Source organism: Rhyacophila brunnea, unplaced genomic scaffold (genome assembly GCF_057557595.1).
Source record: "Rhyacophila brunnea isolate RB1 unplaced genomic scaffold, BYU_Rbru_1.0 scaffold_8, whole genome shotgun sequence".
Taxonomy (NCBI): Eukaryota; Metazoa; Arthropoda; class Insecta; order Trichoptera; family Rhyacophilidae; genus Rhyacophila; species Rhyacophila brunnea.
Genome location: NW_028233350.1, coordinates 42,299,442 through 42,323,827, shown reverse-complemented (window position 1 = coordinate 42,323,827; position 24,386 = coordinate 42,299,442). Strand labels below are relative to the sequence as shown.

Genomic DNA, 24,386 nt, shown 5'->3' with positions numbered 1-24,386 from the left:
AGATATATGTAGAAACTTAGTAATAACGGAAATATCTTAGGATTAAAAAAACAGCTAGCTGGTACTATTTTATTCAGCTTTATGTAGGTACACCACTGGTGCTAAGCAATACGGAGTGATATTGTGGCGAAAAGAGTTATTTTCGAAGTACGAAGCTTAAATCGATTGAAAATGGGGTAGGTATCATTAAAATTTAGTGTGCCATTTGCACTGATTGACAGAGTCTCTATCTATGTCTGGATTATTATATCTCGACATACGAGGGTGGGTCAATAAGTCCTTAGAAAAGCCGACAGGTGGCGCGACTAGTACTGTAAGCGGTTTGTTTTCATGCAGCGGCACTACCGATTCAGTATGCTGCGAAGTTTCAATCAGATTGGTCGGGTTGTTGTTATTTATTTTCGTACATTAAAAAAAAAAAATTTGCTTGTTTACAAAAATGGAAAAAATTGAGTTTAGAGCTGTTATTAAACATTTTAATATAAAAGGGTTAACAGCAAAGGAAATAAAAAATGAGTTGGATTTAGTTCACGGCATATCTGCTCCTTCACTTGTAACTATTTATAACTGGTTAAATGAATTTAAACGTGGTCGTACATCAACAAAGGATGAACCACGCTCAGGACGTCCTGTAGAGGTGACTACACCAGAAATGATCAATAAAATCCACGATATGGTGTTAAGTGACCGAAGATTAAAGTTGAGTGAGATAATTGAGGTTACAGGGATCTCAAAAGGTAGCGTCATTTCTATTTTACATGACAAATTGGGCATGAAAAAAGTTTCTGCAAGATGGGTGCCGCGTTTGCTCACAGTCGACAATAAACGCAATAGGGTGGTGGCCTCTAAAGCCCTGTTGTCGCTCATGCAACGCAATCCGGATGAATTTTTTCGTCGCTTTGTGACTGTAGATGAAACATGGATACACCACTATACTCCCGAGACGAAAGAACAGTCAAAGCAGTGGATTGCGAAAGGCGAACCATGTCCAAAGAAGGCGAAAACCGTAAAATCAGCTGGTAAGGTTATGACTACTGTATTTTGGGATGCACGTGGAATTATTTTCGTAGACTATTTGGAAAAAGGAAAAACAATAACAGGGGATTATTATGCATCTTTATTGGACCAGCTAAAAAACAAAATTGAAGAAAAACGGCCTCATTTAAACAGGAAAAAAATCCTCTTTCATCAGGACAATGCCCGTGTTCACACATGTTTACGATCAATGGCTAAAATTGAAGAATTGAAGTTCGAATTGGTCGACCACCCACCGTATTCGCCAGATTTAGCCCCCAGTGACTTTTTCCTTTTCCCAAACTTAAAAAAATGGCTAAGTGGACAACGTTTTTTTTCAAATGAAGAAGTCATCGATCGGACAAATGCTTATTTTGAGGACCTTCCGAAAACTTATTTTTCTGACGGTTTGAAAAAATTGAGAAACGTCTAACCAAGTCTATTGAGCTCCAAGGAGATTATGTTGAGAAATAAAAAAAAAAATACAAAAATAAAAACTGTTTTAATGCTTTTTTCTAAGGAATTATTGACCCACCCTCGTACTTACCCTTACCCTGTGAACGGGATACTTATGTGAAATTTCTCGAGAAATCAAAAAACCAATCTCGAATAAATTCTCGAGAAAACAAAATAATCTTGATATTATAGAGAAAATGACATTGACTTTTATATGCCGCGGGGTCGAATTGTTCGGCAGCTTTCTACGCAATGCGTATAAATACATAGGTAATGTATTACTTCTAATGGCCAACTAGTCCAAACGCTCCAGTCGCGGTGTTAGCACTAAATGAGTTAATCTATAATAAAATCTAATTACATAATTTTCATATTAGGCAAAATAAATTCTATTAATATTTTTTTGTCAATAAGCAACGACATCTTGTATGCTTATGATAAATTTTATTTATTTATAGTGTTGCAGTTTTCTGTTTCAGTTTTACGGTTGGTAGACTTTAAACAATGGGAGAATTTTTTACCTTTGAATTACCTAACCTGGGTGCGCCATGTTTAAAAATCAACTGTCATTCGTCAAAATAGAGGCAAAATAATAAGTCGCCAGTTTAAATAGGAAAACAAATTTATTTTTTACTGCAAAAATGCGCATGGTTATAAAAGAACTTCTAGACGCCTTAGGGTACGTGATATAATTTTTTTTTAATTGCGTTTTGGTCTAGTTAAGTGACAAACAAGTAGATAATTGACAGTTTAAATTATTCTGTCAAGGATGTATTAATAAACGTCAAACTTGTATATAAACTGCTAATCATATCAAAAAATGTAACGAAGATACCTCTAGGATGACATTAACACATTTAGTATTTTATTGGGCATTGCCTTGGTATAGGACAGTATAGCGATTTGTTGACATTTTGCACATAACCTATATTATCGTACATTTATAGCAACTGCCAATATTATTGTTATAATCGTATTCTTTAATACTATTCTGTATTTACGTAATCAACAAACCCATATTTTCTATAAGATTGTGTTTATAAAAAGACTTATTTGATCATTTCTATCTACCTACCCACATGATATCTTACTAACTTTACTTTTGCTGATGCTACAGACGATTCAAGTCCATGGCTGACTGCACTATCCCCTAGGATTCTTTATCCTTGTTTCTTTCTTTTCAGTCAGTCACATTTAGTCTCTGCATCTCACTTAATATTGTCCGCCCGTCTCTTCTGGAGGCAACCCGGGAGCTTAGTGTCTATTGGGATTCCTTCATAAACATTATGGAGAGCTCTAGTGTAGATCCATCACATCTAACGTGATTGGCCTATCTGATCTTCACGCCTACAAGATATTTCTTTCATTATAATAATATATTGGTCAAAGCAAGTATGGTATACCTACATTTTCACATAAGTAGAGGTCTGTTTTTTTAACCATTGTCTTTGATTATATTTTTAGGTGCACCATCTCTCCTGATGTTATTTTAGAACACATTCAAAACAATCCTGGTTACGGAAATAGTGGGTTTTCATCCAAACAGTCTAATGAACATGCCATCAAATTGGCACGTAGATCACCAGATCCAAAGGCTTTTATAAAAAAATATGAAGAAATGAAGTCCAGAAAGTAAGTATTATTACCACCATTAGGTACAATGCATAGGTGAGGCTGGAGTGGCCAACCGCTAGCAAAATGCCACTGTACAGTGGTACTCAAAAGGCACTTAACTCATAAAGTTCGGTGGATGTATGTGGTAGCGAAGAACTAGGGACTGAGAAGACTGGAGTGAGCTAGGAGAGGTCTTTATTCAGTAGTGGATCGACTCCAGCTGACGATGATGAAGATGATCATATATTATAGCCAATTCAATTCAAGATATGAGATATCGAATCTTCTTCCCTTTAGAAATTACTTAAGGAAGTTCCAGTTTGACCAGTCAAAAAAATTTCACCATGCTACGTAATCCAGAGAATTTGTATGAACATCAGTACAGTATTCCCAGAGGTCCCTTTTTTGCCTCACTTTCATATGTTTAGGCTTCATCTATACATTATTATTGTTCAAAACAGTTGTGTGGTTGAATATATTTTCAAGAAACGAGACAAATTAAAATAATTCAACATACAAAAAATAGTGCTTATTAGGATAGGGGTGTGTCACCTCATTTGCTATAAATATTTATTCATTCTCATCCAGTGACAAGATAATTTGCTTAGCAGGAAATGGATACTAGATTTACTAAATTATCTTCCTCATTCTGCTATTGAGTAATTGGTAAATTTATTTAGAGTTATGCGAAGTTATGTAATATTTATTTAAGTCTTAAATTGAGGTCCCCAAAGTTGTGAGGTCCATGACCGCTGCCTGCACTGGCCCCCTTCTCATATTAGAGACTGCATACGAAACACTTGACTTCTATATAGTGTAGAAATAATATTACTTTTAATTTTCTTCATTTTTCTTATCTTCAATATATAAATTTTATTTTCAGCGTGGATTCATTAGGACCTCTGATCTCACTTCTTTACTATATACTATCAGATGACAAAAAGGCAACAAGTCCAGGAATTAAACCAAAGACGGCTCCAAAACCTATTTTAAATCCTAAAAAGACCTTATTTACGAAAGATGAGCTTCCACAGGTGATACAATTATTTAATTAATGTTTATAAATTTAACAAAAATTGGAAAGTTTGTCATAAGTTTAATCTAAGGAGATCGAATTTTTTTTTTCATTGGTGTCTTAGGCGGATACCGTTTCTCTATAAACAACTAGTAAACGTCTTGCCAAATTGAAAATAATCTTACTACAACATCGTTTTCATTCAATGTAAACCTGCGGGAGGCAAATTCGCTGAATTTGCAATTTTTTTAGACTCAAACTAAGTTAAATGGTTTATAATGCATTTTAATGCGAATCTCGGGTGTTATAAACACCAATGGGCATTGATAACTTCCTACTTCCTAAAGTCTGGCTAATTAGCAAAGGTACAACATATCGTCACTGTTCTGGCAGAAGACACTAATTCGAAAAAATTACATATTGAGTTAGTTATACCAAAATGTTCCTTATTTCAAACTTTACCGTCTGGAAACCTTCTTAATAAATAAACAGTCTTTATTTTAAAGTCATCCTTTTTACGATTACTTAATAAACTCACATGATAGACCATTTCAAACATTTTAACAACTTCAAAGTCATATTACTCAAAACTAGTATTCTCCAGTTAGTGTGTTCTGCCAGAACAGATACGATATTTTCTCCATCGGTGCTATGAGCGGGCAGGTCAGCATATATTTGGCATACACTATTTAAATTTACTCATTCATCAAATATTTATCATGGAGTAATTCACTCTACATGGGATATTGAATTTCGTCACCGTTTTAGCAAAACCATCTATGTGCACTTTCTCAAATTGTGCAGGAGAAGGATAAAACTGAATAAAAAAATAATGTTACATTTAAACATTAAAATTATGAAGAATGCTTTATTATAATCAGAAAATGGTCTAAGATTATTATTTTGTTTACAAAAATCTTTTATTTTTAATACAAAAATAATAAAAATACAGTTTGTGATGTCACATAAGTTGTTTTGACCGTTTTGTAAATACACATAGTTTAATTTATTCATCAAAATGTGAATAATAATAAATTCATGAAAAACTGTTACATAAATAATAGTTGAAATATACATAGTGCATTAGTGATAAATTGCAATATCATTTTATTAATTATTAATGCAATAGTGAGATGATATTATATTTATAAGTTCGTTTACTTTCTATTAGCAGGTTTAAATGTTAGGTTATCGTAGAAATAGTGGTGATCTTTCTCTATTACACTTTTTAATTCCTGAAGATGTATGTATTTCGACTGTGATATTGGCAATGATTCATTATGTATATTATAAAGGCAGTCAAACGGTTGCACTGATAATGTTGAGTTTGTAAAAGATTGTTCCATCTGGTAGATACTGTAACATTTTAATATCATATACAACAGGATCTCCGATTCGTTTTCCTGGTCTGATTGAACTTAATCCAGATTTAATCTTATCCATAATTCTTAAAAATCAATGACATTAATTTTAAAGGTTGTGTTGGTCTTGCAAGCCGCATACGTGCTATATAATCAGATGGTGAATATATTGGAGGCTTAAAATACTTTTCTTAGGTGGCATGTGCACTATCGGCCTCTATCATGGTGTGGCCTTTTTCCAGAAAAAGCTGTTGAATCTCGATGTTTTTTCTCTCTAAAGATATAACTTAGAGCAGTAGCGAATAATTTATTTCGGTTTTGATATCCACACCCATCCGATATTAGAATTATTTCATTGTATTGTCCTGCTTTCGATGAGATGAGACAAATTCATTAGAAGATACATTATGAAGAATGTATATGGTGAAATTGTGTAGTTGCAGCTTTTGTTTATAATACATTTGTGCCTGTGTTTTGGACATAGCAGCACACTTTGGAGATCCATTGTGATTACTAACCGTCCAGTAATACTTCTGGTACTCTCCTTCATTTCATTTTTGGTCTTCTAGCATCTTTTTTTTTTTTTAATAATGTGGCTATTGTATTCCATTTCTGAAACATTCTTCATTTTATAACTACAGCAGATGGCAGTGATGGCACACTGATCTTTACGTGGTTGGTGGATACTGATTTTTTGGTGGTAAATATACTGGAGTATATTCTCTGCTTTATGACCATTTTCCAGAGACCATTTTTTATATTCATCATGCATTTGTATTTTGGATCGGAAACACAATTCCACATACACCCTGGAGGTATTTTCTCTGCAATAATGGCTGGGAACTTTGGAATTAGATCCAACCATAATGTAACATTTTTCCACAAATCTCTCCGTTTTGATTTTTGGTTGCACTACCAATTATTTATCTTCAGTCAGATTCTTATTACTTGTCATTGTTGCTTTCAATTGGCCACTGTCATCGAGACGTTTGTAGTTGTTTATCCAACTTTTAAATTAATTCTCGCCTATACCCTATTGACCATGTAGGCATCTTCCAGAAATTATTGAATATTTCCTGTCTCTCTTTTTGAGAAAGCATCTTTCAAACCGTCGTGCAAGACCATAATGCATAGCATATAACATAGAAACAAACTATGTGTAGCCAAACTGTAAAAAAACATTACACTCTCGATATCAAAATACCATCTATATGTTACTATATATACACATAGTTGTTTTTGTGAACCGTGGTTTTTGAACCTTACAAATAGCTGTTTTTTATTTTTTGAAATAACTTCGGAGCGAGTTTACCCAACACATAGATCATTTTACTGGCCTATAGAGAAAAAAATAAGGAATGACTTGGTATTTAAAAGTCATTTTTGATAAAAGTGACACATAGATGGTTTTGCTAAAACGGTGACGATTTGCTCCTTTATGTGGAATTTTTGAGGGCTGACATAACATTTTGTGACAGTGGTAAAATAAATGCGATTGATGAATTTAATCATGTTTGTAATTTTTATACGAATACTACAACTTCTATAGATCAGTGGTATTCAAAGTGTCAGGCTACAACAGAGTGTTACTGCTTTATTATAGGAAAGTCTTTTATTTGAGCAATGTGTCCTTTGATATAATTTTCGAAAAAGCTTAAAGATATATTAAATCTGATTCATAAGGGAAACTTTTAAATCAACAGCTTAGAAAAGCTAAAAAAAATGATTGTCTGCATTATGCTGTCAAAATATCTTACGACAAAATAGGCTATTTAAGAAAATATTATGTCATTCAAATATATACTATGTCTTTAGGCCGGTTCGGATTAGTCGAGTAGGTTGGTCGAGTGGCGAATGATTTAGTTACCAGTAACTGAAAAGTGTCCGAACACAGTATATTAGTGAGTGACGTGTCAAAATGAATCGAGTACTGTTAAGACTTGTCTCGTGGCTTGTTTGGTATTTAGTGAGGTGGTGGGGGTGTTACTCGACTGAAAAATTAGAACAAAATGGATTGACTTGACTAAATGATTTTACTAAATTACTCAACTAAATTTGTCTGTTCATACATGTTTAGTTACTAAATTACTCGCCACTCAACTAATTTGAACCGGCCTTTTCCAAAAGATTTAAATCTTTCAAATTCGTTTTTATTAACAAAACTGGACATACAGCACAGTGGCGAAGGGTGTAGGTACGCAGATCCACCATAAATAGTGCACACTAAACTTTGTCAGTCATACGTATTTTATTTTATTGAAATAATACTACAATTTGCAGATGGTGTTGGTTAGTTTTTAAAATTCAATTAAACCCTGCGAAACGAAGCCATAATAGATAATAGTCAAAAATTCTCAGCTATCTATGAAATATCTAAAATTATGCAATTAAATCATACATAACTTTGGATATTTTATAGATAGAATAATATTTTTATCTATTATAGTTTGGTTTAGGCAGGGCTTAATGAATTTAAAAGAATGAACCAACAATAATATTATGTGTAATATATATTCTTAATCCAACGAAAACAAATAAGTGTGAATGAAAAATTGTGCACAATTTTGTCATATCGCCCAAAATACAAAAACTATTATAGTTTGGTTTAGGCAGGGTTTAATTGATTTTTAAAAACTAATCAACATAATCTGTAAATTGTAGTCTTAGTTCAATAAAAACAAATATGTACGTATGACAAAGAGTAATATGCACTATTTATGGCGTATCTTAACAGCCTACCTCCACCCTTCGCTACATATACAGCATCTGTGCACTAACCCATCGAACGTTTTAATCCGAAGCCGTTGGAAGTTATTTAAACATCCATAATTTCTCCTTTAGATAAAAAATAAGATCCTGAAGGCGGTGGATGATGCGAGAAGGGATAGTCGAAAGGATATGGAAGAAGACCAATGGGGGAGATTCGGTGGACAAAACGCACCCACTCTGCCCGCATTTCTCTATCAGAGAGGCACCCTCTCATGGGATTTCCCTAATGACGTATTTAATATCACAGCATCTATAGGTATTTTGTTACAAAATAATTCTTTTAAATAATAATATTTCATAAATAATAATCACGACTATTTTGGAAATAAGACGCCTGCCTTACTTGCGATAACAATATTCTTCTTTGCAATTTTCAGCTTCTATTCCAAAGGTATCCCAAGAGTCAATCATCATCGACGATCTGCTGTATTGCTTGGAAGGTATTCCCGGCAGGTATATAGTTCCGCTGCCCGTCACCGAACCGTACGCCCCGAGAGAGTTTACCGTCAGCGAAGAAGTCAACTCGGCTCTCAGCAACATTGTTCAGCAGCTTCTGCCCCTCGCCTCGCACTACTCCATCATCAGGAAGTTTATTGAGAACTCCCGTATGTCATCGGGAAAAGTTATTCATGCTCTAGTGAATTCCATTGAGGTCTTACTCAAAGAATATTATGTGAGTATAAATAATTATTGCTCTGTTCTAGAACCAGCATGCCATGGCTGCAATTTCATAGCGCTATATACAATGTAAAGAATGTGGACATAGATATGTATATAGAAGATTGGGAGGCCTTGTAGCTCTGCAGATTGCCACTAAGACGTGCACAACCATGATACAGTAAAACCTCATTAATAAGAACACGGATAATTCGAAATTCGCCGTAATTCGAAATTTTCGCGGAAAAAAAGCCCGATGAACATTATTTTCATATAAAACCATACCTTTAATTCGAATTTCGTAATTCGAAATGATTTCAGAGTCCTGGGATACAAAACATTCAATAAATTATAATAAAGTACACTATTTCATGGGCCAGTCATTGAAAATTGTGACAGATTTTTCTTAAAACATCATAAATTACTTATTTTAAGAAGGTAATCAAAATAATCCTCACATTTTATGACCCATTAACACACACGGAATCGGAAATTTCGTAGGAACATCTATAATCGTAAATGAAATTAATGAAAATCAATAATTTTTTTTCACCTGGTTTAAGCTTCAATAACTCCGGTAGCTGCGCGAAGGACATTCGTCTAAGAATTAATTACAACGTCCAACAATGCTAAAGTTGACACTGTCACGGCGACAAATTTAGTATATGGTTTCGTCATTTTGCAGAATATTTTGAATGATCACCATCTCTGTAAATTCTATGATGGAGAGTGCCAACACTAATGTATTAATATTTTGAATTATTATTCAATATTCATGCTAATTTCAATAAATCTTTAACAGTTTCTACGTGTGCGTATGTTAAAATTACCTGCGATATTACATCCATAGATAAAATGGTTAAATAGCCATTTCCGTGACTTGCTACAATGACCACTAGTATTTCTCAACCTTTTTATACCATCGGAATACAGAAGATCGCAGAAACGTTTTGCTGACTGCTAATGCAGAAATAATTTTTTTTATTTATATTGCGATTGTTTTCGTCACGTAAAACCATTAATCTATTTTAAAGACAAAAACACAATGCACAAACACAGTGCACGGGTTTATCAGAAATTTTAACATTGGCATTTGGACGCCAAAAGTTTGTATACCACCAATAATTGAGAAACATCTCATCGACATCATTCATGTCGATATATATTATAAACCAAACTTTAAAACAGGCTGCCATTTTACTATGCCTAATTGTATAAAATATAAATATTTTTATGAAAACCAATTTAATTACACTAAAAATGTTTTCGAATCGCCATCGAGTGGCCATAATACAAAAAGTTCACGTAGTTCATATTATTCTTTGATAAATAACTTTTGTACTCCTTTATAGGTTATCATTGGGCAACTGGAGACCGAGCATCTAGCTGGTACCTTGAATCTGCAGAAGCTATGGTACTTTGTCAGGCCTACGATGCATATGATGAATATTTTGGCGAACATTACTTCATCTATCGGCAAGGTTTGAAATTAATTAAATAAACGAAAACGTGTAATATTAATTTGTCTATTCAATTTCTTAATGATATAATATTCGGAAACACCTCAGAGACATACCTATAGGGAAAAATCTTGAAAAAAATATAGTGCTGTGTGGAACTAGAACCCGCATACATCAAATTCCGGCCATTATGCTTTACCAATGTAACCATCTGCATCCTACCTAATTATGATGAAATTTATTCATGCGACTAGTGTATCTCAGATTTCGTTAATATTGGTGACTAGATTTTGTGGTTTGAATCAAGATACCGATACTAGGTACTTATCTTGATCACTAACCATCGTCAGGATCTCTCAAAATTTTAATCGACTTGCTGATTATTAACTTAATAATTTTTTTTTTATTCAACGAAAAATTCACAAGATTTAAGAATGTAATATTCTTTATTGGACATACATAATTTGAAAACATCTCAGCACATCTATTCTATACACAAGACTGCTTTCGGCCGCTACAGTAGCTATCTAGGGTAGCTTTGTATCGAAGTATTAGCAGTTATTGTAACAATTACAAGAGGTAATTGTAACTCTTCCAGAGCGAGGCGAGAAGCGGCGAAGTCCTGACATTACTCCACGACCAGGCGAGCGGATATCTAGGCGACACGCAAGCGCAGGACATCTGCCTCTGCCTCATTCAGAAAGCCAGTCAACCCTACATGCACATACTGCATCAGTGGATATACCGGGGGACTATTGACGATCCCTTCCAGGAGTTCCTTGTGGAAGACAATGAGATCATCAAGAAGGAGGACCTGCCGCATGACTACTCCGCTGACTACTGGGAGAAGAGGTACACCATCCAGAGAGATCGCACTCCGAAGTTCCTCGGACGGCTGGCAGATATTATTCTCAGAACTGGAAAATACTTGAATGTTATCAGTCAATGTGGTCAGTGAATATCTCATCAATTTGTCATGGTGTTTATAGTTGTAATTTATAAATAATCCAATGCTGACCTTTTAATTACCACATTTAAATAACATGCTAATTATATCTAATGACCAACTACTCCAAACGCGTCAGTCGCGGTGTTAGCACTAAATGCAAACTTCCACTCTTTGGAGGCCCATATGATCTTATTACGATCGGACATGGTCGGAAAGACCAAACCATAATAGTAGAGGTAGGCTGTGGAGATCCGACAAAAATAATGCACACTTTGTCAGTCATTCTTATTTGTTTTCGTTGAACAAAGAATACAAATTGCAGATGGTTTTTAAAATTGGCTTAAACCCTACCTAATCAAAACCATAGTAGATGAAATTGACATTGATTGTCTCCAATGGGTTAATATGTATTCGAACTGCAGGAAATGAATATTTAAAAAAAAAAATTGCAATACCGTAAGTCCTCGACTTCCGTTATTAATTTGTTCCAAAGATTTTCGCATAAAACTTAAAATTATACATTTTTTAAAATAATATTTGTTAGTTTCAAAGGATAGGTGAAATCCTCCTTAAATCCTCATTTTTATGATTTCATGCTAGACTTGATAAAAATCGTAGCTGCCTCTGTATCTGCACTGGGAGCCTTACCTGTTACTTCGATGTTCTGTAGTTTGTTTGGCCTTTAAATTTTTGATACCATCCGTGGCTTGCAGTGAATGTATGAGTATCAACACAATCATCATTTTTACACTTGAAGACCTCAAAAAGACTTAATGCTTTCTGCTGTACATATTAACATAAGGCTTATTGGAATTTGTTGTTGCTGCTGCATATCTTCTATCAATATTATGAATAATTTTTCCATTTCTTCTATTAATATTCATCTTTTGTTGGTATTTATCGTCGATTGCATTGGTACTGATTTTTTTTAGATGATCCATGATTCGAATTTTATCTAATCGTAAAATCACACGAAACACAATTTTTTTTAAATAGCGTAAGTACGAATTCACGGAAGTCGAATTCGCTTAAGTCATAAACTTACTGTATGTGTCATCCGGGTAGGGGTTCACCGAGATTTTACAAAATACTCCAAGGGTTCCGCCAACTAAAAAAGGTTGTCACTGTTATAACCTGTTACTAATTATGCAATGTACCTATTGTCTTTGTTATGTTATATTTTCACTTAGGGCAATACTAGCATTGGTATTCTTCCATTCCCTATTAATATATTTTTTAATTATTTTTCTTACAGGTAAAAGCATAATGATACCAGATGTTGAAGAAATCAAATACACACTACGAGAACAACAATATGTGACAGCAATTCAAAGGGCCTATTCTTTCGCCAGCAAATCCTTGCTGGAGCTTCTGATGAAAGAGTACGACCTGATGGGGAGACTGAAATCGGTGAAGCACTACTTCCTGATGGACCAAGGAGACTTTATTGTTCAGTTCATGGATGCCAGTGAGCAGGAACTGTCTAAGAATATCGATGATATCATTCCGACTAGGCTGGAATCTTTGCTTGGATTATGTTTGCGGTGAGATATTTTAAAATGTGTAGTTGCTTTGAGTGTTCGTAAGATGCCATAACTTGCTACCGTAAAGCATGATCGTCAGCATTTGATTGTAACCGAGTACAGTCGTGAGTCACAGACCTTCCGCATCGAGTTGAATTTTGCTCTAGTAATTTCCATTCGGATAACAAACTCTATTTGCAAAGTCTCATCTATCGTGATGGTATTTAAAGCTGTCGACACTCACGAAGAGAAAACTAAATAGTCTAGGGATTGCAATAGCAGTATTCTAAAACTGGGACCGCTGCATTTATCGATACCGAAATACTGATTTTAAAAAACGAAAATACGGGTATTTTCGGTATTAAAAAATACAGAAATTATATGAATTTACAAAATTAATATTATCGACCAAGGGTATTTGAAAATAAATTCTAATTGATTTAAGTTTTGTTCTATTCCATTTGAATCATTTTTTGTGACCCAGGTTTCACCTTTCGGCATCTTCAGGTACTATGCGCACTCACCAATTGTAAATGCACACTGACAAAGGATACAGTTAATTCTCGGTTATATAATAAATTAATGCATTTAAAGAAGGTACCTAAATAAAGGATCAAGTATAAAAACTAATTTTGAATATTTGAAGTGTTTGTAAAAATCCATAGTGGATATGTACACTAGATACTCACTATTAATACATTTAGGCCCTCCTCCCACGGCGCAACTGAAATCTGACGGAACTGGTTTGTGGAGGAACTCATAAACTGGCCAATGTGATGCTTCACACACGGCGCTACTGAAACTCACTTGAAATAATAATCACATAACCTCAAACTGTCAAACTGGACCATCAGCTGTTTTGTACAAAAACTGACAACACGCATGCTGCTGCATTTACTCGAATACAATTGGTTATTTCAATTTTCTGATTAATATTTAATAAATAATGTCTTCGAGCGAGTCAAGTTAAGCGAGTTAAGTTACTTGTGTTACGCAGTGCTACCAATTTTAGTAAGAAAATATGATTTTTCACCGAATCTAATGATGTTGGTACCACTGTTTAACGGTGACTGGACACTTGAGAGACCGCACGACTGGCATGGCGCGTCTCTTCGCGGCCGTTTTGAAACTGAGAGATTCCAGTCTCGCCGTAAGCGAGCCGCCATTGAAATACATTAGCTAGATACTGGTTGGAATTTTAGTTTCAGTTCCGTCGGAATTCAGTTGATCCGTGAGAGGAGGGCCTTAGTAAGCATGTTAAATTGTCATTACGCGTAAACAATGAAAGTAGGTAATGTTAATGCAGCGCTTTGTCTCTCAGAAACAATGCAGCAACCTTCTTCTTCTTCGATGGCGCTACAGCTCAAGTCGAGCCCTGGCCTCCTCCACCGCTGTCCTCTACCGCTGTCCTCCAACAGGAACGGTCCTCCGCACGTCTTTTCCAGTTCTGCAATGCTGCTACCACGTATATCAAATTTTTCTGACAAAGAAGCAGCAGCAGATGTGGCACTAACCAAAAGTTGTAATTTTATAACATAGATTTAATAATAAAATTCTATCTATAATGGTTATTATTTCTGGCCAATACGGTCTGCGAAATATTTCACCTATGTTCGCCGGGCCGCGGGTGTTAAAAGGTTGAAGAAAACTGTTTTAAACTATCGCGATAATAACTGTTTACACATAAAAGTGCTAACTGTCTCGCCAATCTCAATCTTCAAAAATAAGCGAGACGCGATGTTGTGGTCGTGAAAATCGGTTAACCTCAAAATGAGTCTGCGCGGTGTAGTTCACTTTTTATCAGCAGGTTCGCCACTATCGTTCAACTGCGCAGGCATTGAACAAATCCCAACCATCGCGTGAAAATTCAGAGGCTTCCGAACTTTTTGATTCATGTATGCAATCTTGCAACTTGCATGATAATACATGTTTACACATTCATTTTCTTGTTATGAATGCGATAATACGTACTGTCAGCAGTAAATCCATGCACGTATAAACAGGGTATACCGGTATTGATTTTTTCATTCGGTATTACAGTCCCTAGTATAGGTGGCCCTCGACTTTCGGACATAATTGATTCATGAAAATGTGTTCGAATGTTTAGGGATGTAAAAAAAACGTCAAAAAGTGTACTTTAAAATATTTATTTGTCAATGGGTATAATAAAGTTAACGAGGCGAATTTGCAGTCAGGTATTTTCTTTATAAGCTTGTCGAGATATAGTTGAATACCACCCTTTTACGTATTCGAAAAGGTGACGGGGAGCGGAGGAGAGAGGAACGACTGCATGGAAGCGCACAGTTTTTGCATTATCAATAAAAATCTGAATTTTAAGAAATGTACGAAGTAGCGAATTGTGTGAAAGTAGAACGTTCGAAAGTCAAGGGCCAGGTGAGGCCGGGTGTGCCGGATGAGTGCCGAGTTTCACTCGAGTTTCCTCTAAAATTCCTACAAAAAATTAATAAAATATGTAATTTTCTTATAAATTGTAGATTGTCTGCTGCTAATCATGACCAATATAACGAAGACATGAGAACGGAACTTTTGCCGTATGATTTACAATTCCAGATGTCTAAAATTCTCTCGATACAAACCCAAGACGAGAAAGGTAAATTATAATATTTATTGTCCTATATCTTCATCAGTTCCATCTTTTTGTTAGCAACTAGATCACGTATTTTCAGTACATGGGTCGCTCTTCCCTGGGGCATCACAAGGTGTCTTCTATCGGGCTACCAGCTAAATTGTAAACAAAAAAAAAATGTCAACATGTTTGAATAACAGACTGTTGAATATGAACCAGACCACCAGGCAATTTGATATGTTTGCTGCGTCTGTGTCATATGGAAGACGGAATGATTCCAATCCCTCTTTAGAGTCCATATTCTTTATTTGTATTCCATATTCTGCGTTCGGTTTCCCCCCCGCTTCAGCATCTTAACACTGTATTCCCTCTCGTTCCCTCCCATTGAAAACTTACAATAGTCGAACGCGATAACACAATGCTTTCCGTCCGCGAGCGATGTGACGTGAACGCCAGCATAAAGAATACGGACTCTAGATTCATCATTTCCATCTTTTGACTCCTCCGCTTTGGCAGATTTCTGTACATGGGTACAGAGGTCACTTAAGCTGTGATTATATTGAGATGCATGTCGCGTACTGTCACGCTGTCACGTCATTGTAACGTCACGTGATAGTATGTGACATGCACCATAATATATTTCGCGGTTTAATGTCACTAAACATAAATGATGGCGGAGCATGTCAAGATTCTGCTTTATTTTATGGTTGCCACGTGCAGCTTGGTCTTGGGACAAGGAATTACTGTCATAGTAAAATCTTTTCATTCAGATGCTTTTATAGCATCATGTAATGTAGCCGTATAATATACACGACAGGGTAACTCAAACCGTGTTGAATATGAACCATCTTCAGATGGAATTTCAAATTTATATTATTGTTGGTGATAAAACATTGACATTGTGTCTATGACAGTTTTGTAGTTGGGAACACTGTTCTGAAGGATGTGACACTCTTTTGTTTCTTTTTTCAAATCTTGCCTTCTTTTGTTTCATTTACACACATTTATATATCGATTGTTTCTGCTTTTGTCACTGACAAATAAAACATGTAGAAAATGAAATCTTGTTATGTAGATAAAAATTGGCCTTCTGGAGACTTTGACACAGTAAACAGAGTAAAGTGAAACCAAATGTAATGTTTGCTAATCTAAAAGAAGTACCTACTCCAATGCGAAAATGTTAAATATAATATTAAAAATGAAACAATAAACAAGACTAGTGAATAAAAATGTGATGATTACGAATTCATATATGAACATAGACAATGTGAGTAAATTTGATGATAAACTATGCGGTAATCAAAACAAAAAGTCCGCGCACGCATACAATTCAAAGGGAACCAGACAGAAGTCAGACTTGTTCAAGATCAGTCCGCATCCCGCCAGATCATTTTGTCTATGAGGTGTCTCGTCGTCATTTCCATTTGTTTTCATGGTTCGGACTAGACACATAGACAGTCTTGACTATAGTTTTTCACTAATTTTATTTTATGATTTTTTAAATGTGTTTTATTCATCCCATTAATCATATCTTTTTATGTAAATGTCATGGGGGTTGCAGGTAACCTGGTTATTATTAAAGGGGAACACGACACGAAAAAGATTAACAACCTGTGACCACTTAAAACTAGTGCAGACCTATATACATCTACCCACAAACAAATGTATTTTTTTTTGTTATTTTTTATTGTTAAGCTCATTTTTTTGTATTCCGCTGCGGATGGAGAACAAGTCCAAGAGATATTAAATTTAATGCATTTGTTTTCGAATATCGTGAACTAAACACGTGTTGTAGAGCGATTTTTCTAAATGGATCCATCTAAATCCATGTGATAATCTCATTTTATGTAAAAAGTTCAGGATGGATGATAGACGCGACGTTCAAACCGTATCAGATTTAGCGCAACGAAGGTCAAACATATGCGTTTTGAGTCACTCGGTAGTTTACGACGGCTAAGCTATAACAAGCCCGCACACGACCGCTCATGTCACTCAAGCTAACTCAATGTTATTTCGCAATCACGGTCGTCACATGACCTGTAGTTGCTGGTTACCTGATCTTGTGATAATAATAAATAAGGATGTGATGTAGGTGGGGAAATAAGGAATGACGGCCACCATATTTGGCCCAACCAATTTGTTTGCGGACAGGTGTATTCTATATAATTCTGTACCAAGTGTCTGTTTATTCAGACTGCAATGTTGAGTCCGTCTCTTTTAGGAGATCTACCAGGGGGCGACGTGTATCATGTTGAACACTTATGTATGGACTTCAATAAAAATAGATACATACATAGAAAAAATACAAAACTCGACGGGATTTGACGATCCGGATGACGGGATTCGATGCCCGGCTCTCGCCAAATATTCTAGTTATAATATCCACTTGAACTTGCTAACAATTTTAATAAACCATTTCTTTTATTCAATGAATAATTCACTAGATTTTGGGTGTGGTGTTTTCTAGTGTGGTATATGAGGCGTAGAGTTTAGAGAAAAGAGCGGTGTTTGGTGCACAGTGTTACATTGTCGTCAGGAGATGACAGTTCAGTAGCAGTCCGTATTTATTTTAATTATGTAATATATTTTCGAATTTACTTTGTCTAGAAAATATTTTGTAGCCATTCTTACCTACTGGCAGCTGTATAATTTTCGCATTGCACCTACATATTTAGCTGTTATATTGGTATGTAATATTTTTTTTAAATAGTGGTATGTACTTGTCTTGAAAATAAAATGCTTTTTGTTGGTACAAAGCATTAATATTTATTTAGAATAACAATAACATATTTAATAATATCAATAGCATAAATGAAAAAACCCAGCGGAACTAAGTACTGGCCTTTAACTAACTAATCACCCCATTACCTGTGACTCAAATTCCATGAATGTGGGAAACCCACCATTACCTACCAACCTATTTATTAAATGTAAAAATAAAATGATAATATTTTTAAGCAATATTATTTATAATCTACTTAGGTACCTATATTAGATATTTTATAGCATTAAATTCAGGAAACCAAATTCGACAAATAAAAGTCTACTTTTTATATACAAATAGGTAGTAAACGTGGGATTTCTGAAATTTATTGCAAAAACGTATTGGAAAAATAACGGCATTTCTACAAGATAGCACAGCATTGTTAACTATGTATCGTTATTACAACTAAGCTAATCTACAAGTACGATATATTAATAAACATAGGTAATTGAATTAAAATTCATTATCATTCATATTAACGAATGATGAAATTTTATGACAAAAACAACTTGTTCCTTGTAGATAATGATAAGGAATATCTTTTTTTGTCAGGGGAGATGAAAAAAATAACCTAACGTAACATAACATAACCTACCTACTAAATCTATCATTTGTATAGTAAAAATTATCAAACAAAAAGCATCTCCCCGACAGAAAATAGTTTTCCTTTAATTATATTTTTGACACGTCAAATCAAATAATGTTAAAAACGTGTACCTTAAATTCTTATGATAGTTTCTTATACCACACAGAATATTAAATATAAATGACAACCAAAAAAAACCACGTGAAACTACAAAATAATATGATTACAACCACTGGATTATTCATAACAATACAGCAAAATACAGTCAATTTTTAAATACGTTTCTTGGCGTAACAGGCTATATTTCCACGCAGCTGGATTTCTCAAATGCTTCCTTGATTGTCCTAGTTGAGATTCCGTCACATTAACTATCGAAACATTCATTATTAAAAATAAAAAATTGTAAAATAGTCAGATCAAAATTACGACCTTCCTCACTTATCGTGTTGACGGTTTGTACGGAGGAGATTAAATTAAATTAAATAAAATTCATTCGTGAAGAGTCATTATTTAAATCGCGGCGTCTGATTGGCCGGTTACGCAGAGAGGGTTTTACCAGAACAAATTTATTTTCAGAGCGGGTTTAGTCAGTCACCTCGATATCTATTTTGATTTTTTGAAGAAACAGAGAAATTTAAAACTCTCGCCTAGAACAGAAGATAGATCTTACAAAAGAGCTCCTGCGTACATTCAAAACTATTTTTTTTGAAAAATCGCCCAGAGCGGATTTTGTAACTCTACGCCTCATATATCTGAGGTGTTTTCAAGTTATGTATGTTCAATATATGGAATGTTACATTCTCAAAATCTTGTATATTATTCATTGAATAAAAGAAACAGTTTATTAAAAATAGATACCTATATCGTTTGTTTTACAGATTTCCGTCTAAATAAATTGGACAAGCTGCCGCTGACAGGCTGGGAATCCTTCTCGTTTGGCGTTGAAGTGAAGTGGCCCGTATCTCTAATACTCAACCGCAAGGCTGTGGCATGCTACCAAATGATCTTCAGGCATTTGTTTTACTGTAAACACGTTGAACGAATGCTATGCAGGTAGTTAGTTTTATTGATGTGTATAGTCAAGTGTATTTTCTTTTGTTCATCAGAATAGCCTGCCCATCTATTCTATACAAAAGACTGCTTTCGGCCACTACGTCAGCTATCTAGGGTAGGATTGTATCGAAGTATTAGCACTTATTAAGTTAGCCGTCTAAACAGTCAAAACTGTCTATCTCGCTCTAAAATTTACCACAGCCAAAAGAGGTGCTTTTAAAACATAGCACTTATTGTAACAATTTCAACTAACTTATTATAATTGTTACAATAAGTGCTAATACTTCAATACAAACCTACCCTAGATAACTGGTGTAGTGGCCGAAAGCAATTTTGTGTATAGAATAGATGCGCTGAAGACATCTTCAAGATATTGTTTGAAAGATAAATTAAAAAAATCCCTATTTTCGATTTGTCTCTCTTGTAAAAAGTAAATTATGTATTACGGCTAACACGTATCGCAAATACAGATATGACATGGAGATAAGTGTTTTTCCAGATTGCCACAAATTAAAAATTATTTACACAACACATAGATACTATTAATCAATTAATTAATCGAGTCAGCAAATTTTATTAAATTCTGGTGTTTTTTTTTAAAATCGATAGCTGTTTCAGACAAATGCTTACAGTGCAGTACTAGAATTTTTCATCTTCCGCAGTACTAGAATATCGAATAGGTATATGTTATAAAGTATTGCACGATATTACAATTAATATGTGATATATTGACAGAAAGGTATAAAGTATGATGACGGATAGGAAACATGATTTTGAAATCTCTGAAAATATCAGTTTCTATAAGAATATGCTTGATTCAAATTGAAGAGATTTCGAAATAAATCAAAGTAGAAGATTTAAAAAATCAACAAAATGGCAGTGTTTAAATAAGAAATTAGTGTGTTATCCAATACACAATTAATCAAAAAATATAAACATTATGGATGAGGAAGAACCATTAGTAGCATATAAGCAATGACATTAATATGGACAAAGCATCTGGAAAAAAAAATGACACTCACTTTTTTGTCGGGTCTGCCAAATGGCATAATCTGTTCTAACGCCATTACAATAAAGGTGATATTGCTATAAATTCCCGATGCTTTTTGTTGGGTCTGCCGAATGGTTCGGTTCGAACGGGTTCGCTCAAACGAACATTGATACTAGAAACACTGTTCTAACGCCATTACAATAAAGGTGATATTGCTATAAATTCCCGATGCGTGATATCGCATAATGGATATTGTGTGACGTCTACCTATGCACGTGCGAATGTCGCTATGAGTGAATTTACTTGCTAGCTACTGTACTCAGTGCGTCGTCCATTAATAATGTCATTGCATATAAGCCACATCCAAGAATGTTGACAGGTGGTACTGCCACTTGGAATTTTTTTCTAGTATATAAATATTCTCTTAAGCTCCTTCCATTTATCATGTTTGTGTTGTTAGAGTATGGCTGTGCAACAAAGTGGCGAAGAGGTTCAGCGAAGCTCGCCAGTACGGAGCAGCCTTCGCCCTGCGTCAGCGGATGCTCTCCTGCCTGCAGAACCTGCAGTACTACATGTGCGTCGAAGTCATCGACCCCAACTGGTTCGCCTTCACCGCTAGTCTCAACAAGGTCAGTGATTTTTGCCTATCGTAGAGCAGTGTTTCAAAAAAATAATAATTTCAGCCATTCTTAATTCAATTCTGCCATGTATGAACACAATGTTAGTGGCAGTTTTCTTCATGCGATAACAACATTTTAATGCGGCATACTGCTCTTCCTTTATACACATATCGTCCGAACACTTTTATACACAAGCGAAATATAATTATAGCACTGGTACCAAAGAATTTGGACTATAAATAGAAGGAGCCTTATAGGTACGTTATTTCTGTTATGACATTTGAAATTATTTAGCACCGCGTGAAGCATTGTGGAGTTGGTAAACTCCACAAATATTAACATCGCACAGTTGCAATTCCGATTTTTTATTTCATTATATTGCGACCATTTTTTATGTTTATTGTGATTACTTACTCGATTGCAGTTATAAATGGTTTTACACAAATTATACAGGATTTTTCAACTAAATAATAAAACCGAAGCGTAGTATTACTGGCTCCTTATCTACTCAATGTGACCGATTGTCTTTTTATTTGCCCTGCAAATTGGCAAATAAATACTATACTGGTGTGAAGGTGTCTGCAAATGAACCTGAAATGTAAAGTCACTTGTAGCTAACTTAGTCAGTGACCAGTGGTACTGTTTTTGTTTCAATTTCATAAATTTAGAAAAAGGTTTTCAACATCTTTGACTGGTACCATAATTTTTGTCCTCATACTATATACAACTTCTTCTTCGGCTATATCCGCCCCTTAGTTGGAGCATATGGACATCACGCGGCGCCTCCAAGAATCCCTGACGCTCGCCAGTCTTCTTGATTCAGTCCAGGTCAAACCAGTATCCCGTAGCTCCCCCGTATACACTCTATAGATAGTATTTAGCGGCCTTCCGGGACGCCGGAATCCGATCGGCTTGAAGAACAGTGATCGCCAAACGGTTGTTCGCGAGCTACCGGTAGCTCGCGTAGGACATTTTATCATATTTATAAATTTGCCTCTCAAATTTTATTCTCGAACTAAGTTTCAATGAAATGCTTAACAAGTTGCCGTTGTAATATGATTTTTTTGGCGTAACGATTTGTGCGTATAGACAAAGTAAAATAGAGAAGCAGTCAGCTATGTGTTACAATGGGAATTGCGCCATACACTTTGTGTCTCTCTCATTGTACAATATAGTAAGTATGTCAAAGATACTATAAATTTGTATTATACACTACATTTAAGTCATAAATACTATAAAGTTAAATAAAAAAAAATATTTGACCCCAAGATTTCAATTGACAGTTCTGTTAAAATAATAAAAGACTATAAATTATGCGGAAACACTATTTAGGGTACTGTGTATTTTTAATATATGAAGGGCGTCTGTCTTAGAGCGCGAAGCAGAATCATCTGGATTAACTTGGCAATAATCACCACCCAGAGTTGCAAATTTAGCTTGTCTTAGTAAGGCTTGTTTTGACCGTATTTATATATATAGCCATAATAAGTCGTATTATTATTTATGGGTACTGTGAGCGACACAATCTAAGCTGCCGATATTGACCTTCTAAAGATAGGCGTCTATCTTCGGGTCTTATGCCCCTAAGTATGGTTCTGCATCGCGCTCTTAGAGTATTAAATTTATTTACTTTGAATATTCTTCCCTTAGTCAAGGAAAGGAGAAATCTATCTCATGTAATATTGCAACTTTCAATGGCATTTACAATAAAGTACCTACAGTATCCAACTTTGGTTTAATCATCATGTATGATATTTAATAGACACTTCTTTTAAAGTAAGTAGGTAAGAAATAAAACAACTTCGGTATAGTAAGTACATTTTATTTTCTCTTACAGCACTTAATAACTTATCTTATCTGTCTGTCTCCATTATCCGCCGCTGTTGCAATCGTATTTATGTCGTACCTTATTGATTCAATGAGAAAAAAATGTATCTTCTAGAAACTATTAGCCTTCTGATATTAACATTCTGATTCTAATTTCTTTATCATTTTCTAAGTGGATTTGTCATTTTGTATTTTTCCTTCTTCCTTCCTCGTTGTTTCGGGCTCATTGCAGAGGCAATTCTCGGATATTGGATGTCAAAGCTTCTGGAACTTTTGGCAAAACCCAATATCCGATGTGATATCTTTGTTCGTCACAAGTGACACAGTATACTATCACCCTTTTTTACAATGAGCAACGTTTGCCATCTGTTGAACAAATCCATTTTCGACACAGTTAGAACGTAGTGCTTTCATACATATTACAGTACACTTCAATACATTATCTCTTGAGAATGGCCTCTGTAACAAGCCTGAAACGTCGAGGACAGAAAAAGGATAAACACACAATGCTAAACCAAAAATCTGTTTTTATTTTATGTTTATTTTTGAATGGTAAACTATGATTGCTTTTACATATAATTAAAATTATTAATAAGCAATTTGTAGGGAATAAAATTTAGATTAAACATTTGCTATGTTTTAAAATACAAACAGTAATATTATATTAATATAAAATTCATGTTTTTATTTAAATATAGATATAAAAAAATTGTAATTAAAGTAGTTAGAACAAAAATCTCATAATATGAATGTTATAAAATGCATAGTTAACTTAAATACTGTTGTGTTTGATTCAGTGGCGAAGACTCCATACTAGGCGATTATTTAAAGCCTTCCTTCTTAAGAAAAATATTTTTTAATTGCATATTGACATATTTACATACTTAATCACTTCATTATTTTATGTTATATAAAAATAATTTATTTGGCCAACGAGAGATGTCATATATGTAGGAATGTATTACAGTATTACACAGTTTACAAAACAATCTGCAAATGTATTAAAAAAAACCACAGCGCGCCGTAAATTAAATAATAAACGCTGCGACGTCTCGATGTAAATAAATTTCCGATTATGTGTGTAATAATTCTGAATTTTTTTCGTATGGACTTTACGTCTCGTAACCTCAGCAAGTCTGG

General features: G+C 34.6%; 1 protein-coding gene across 2 annotated transcripts in view; it reads left to right on the top strand.

The window, feature by feature from the left end:
- The first annotated feature begins 2,024 nt into the window (after nt 1–2,024).
- The window catches only part of LOC147064254 (gamma-tubulin complex component 2-like), a 118,487-nt gene continuing 96,125 nt past the window's right edge, over nt 2,025–24,386 (top strand). The window contains exons 1-11 of one of the 2 annotated variants that reach the window (XM_085958524.1): nt 2,025–2,149; nt 2,935–3,102; nt 3,968–4,118; nt 8,302–8,485; nt 8,607–8,902; nt 10,239–10,367; nt 10,945–11,296; nt 12,551–12,839; nt 15,314–15,429; nt 19,634–19,808; nt 21,260–21,428. In XM_085958524.1, the coding sequence (XP_085814650.1) occupies nt 2,112–2,149; nt 2,935–3,102; nt 3,968–4,118; nt 8,302–8,485; nt 8,607–8,902; nt 10,239–10,367; nt 10,945–11,296; nt 12,551–12,839; nt 15,314–15,429; nt 19,634–19,808; nt 21,260–21,428 (2,067 nt within the window). In that variant the 5' untranslated portion in view covers nt 2,025–2,111. The remainder of the gene's footprint in view (nt 2,150–2,934; nt 3,103–3,967; nt 4,119–8,301; nt 8,486–8,606; nt 8,903–10,238; nt 10,368–10,944; nt 11,297–12,550; nt 12,840–15,313; nt 15,430–19,633; nt 19,809–21,259; nt 21,429–24,386) is intronic. The other variant, XM_085958523.1, reaches the window with a different exon arrangement.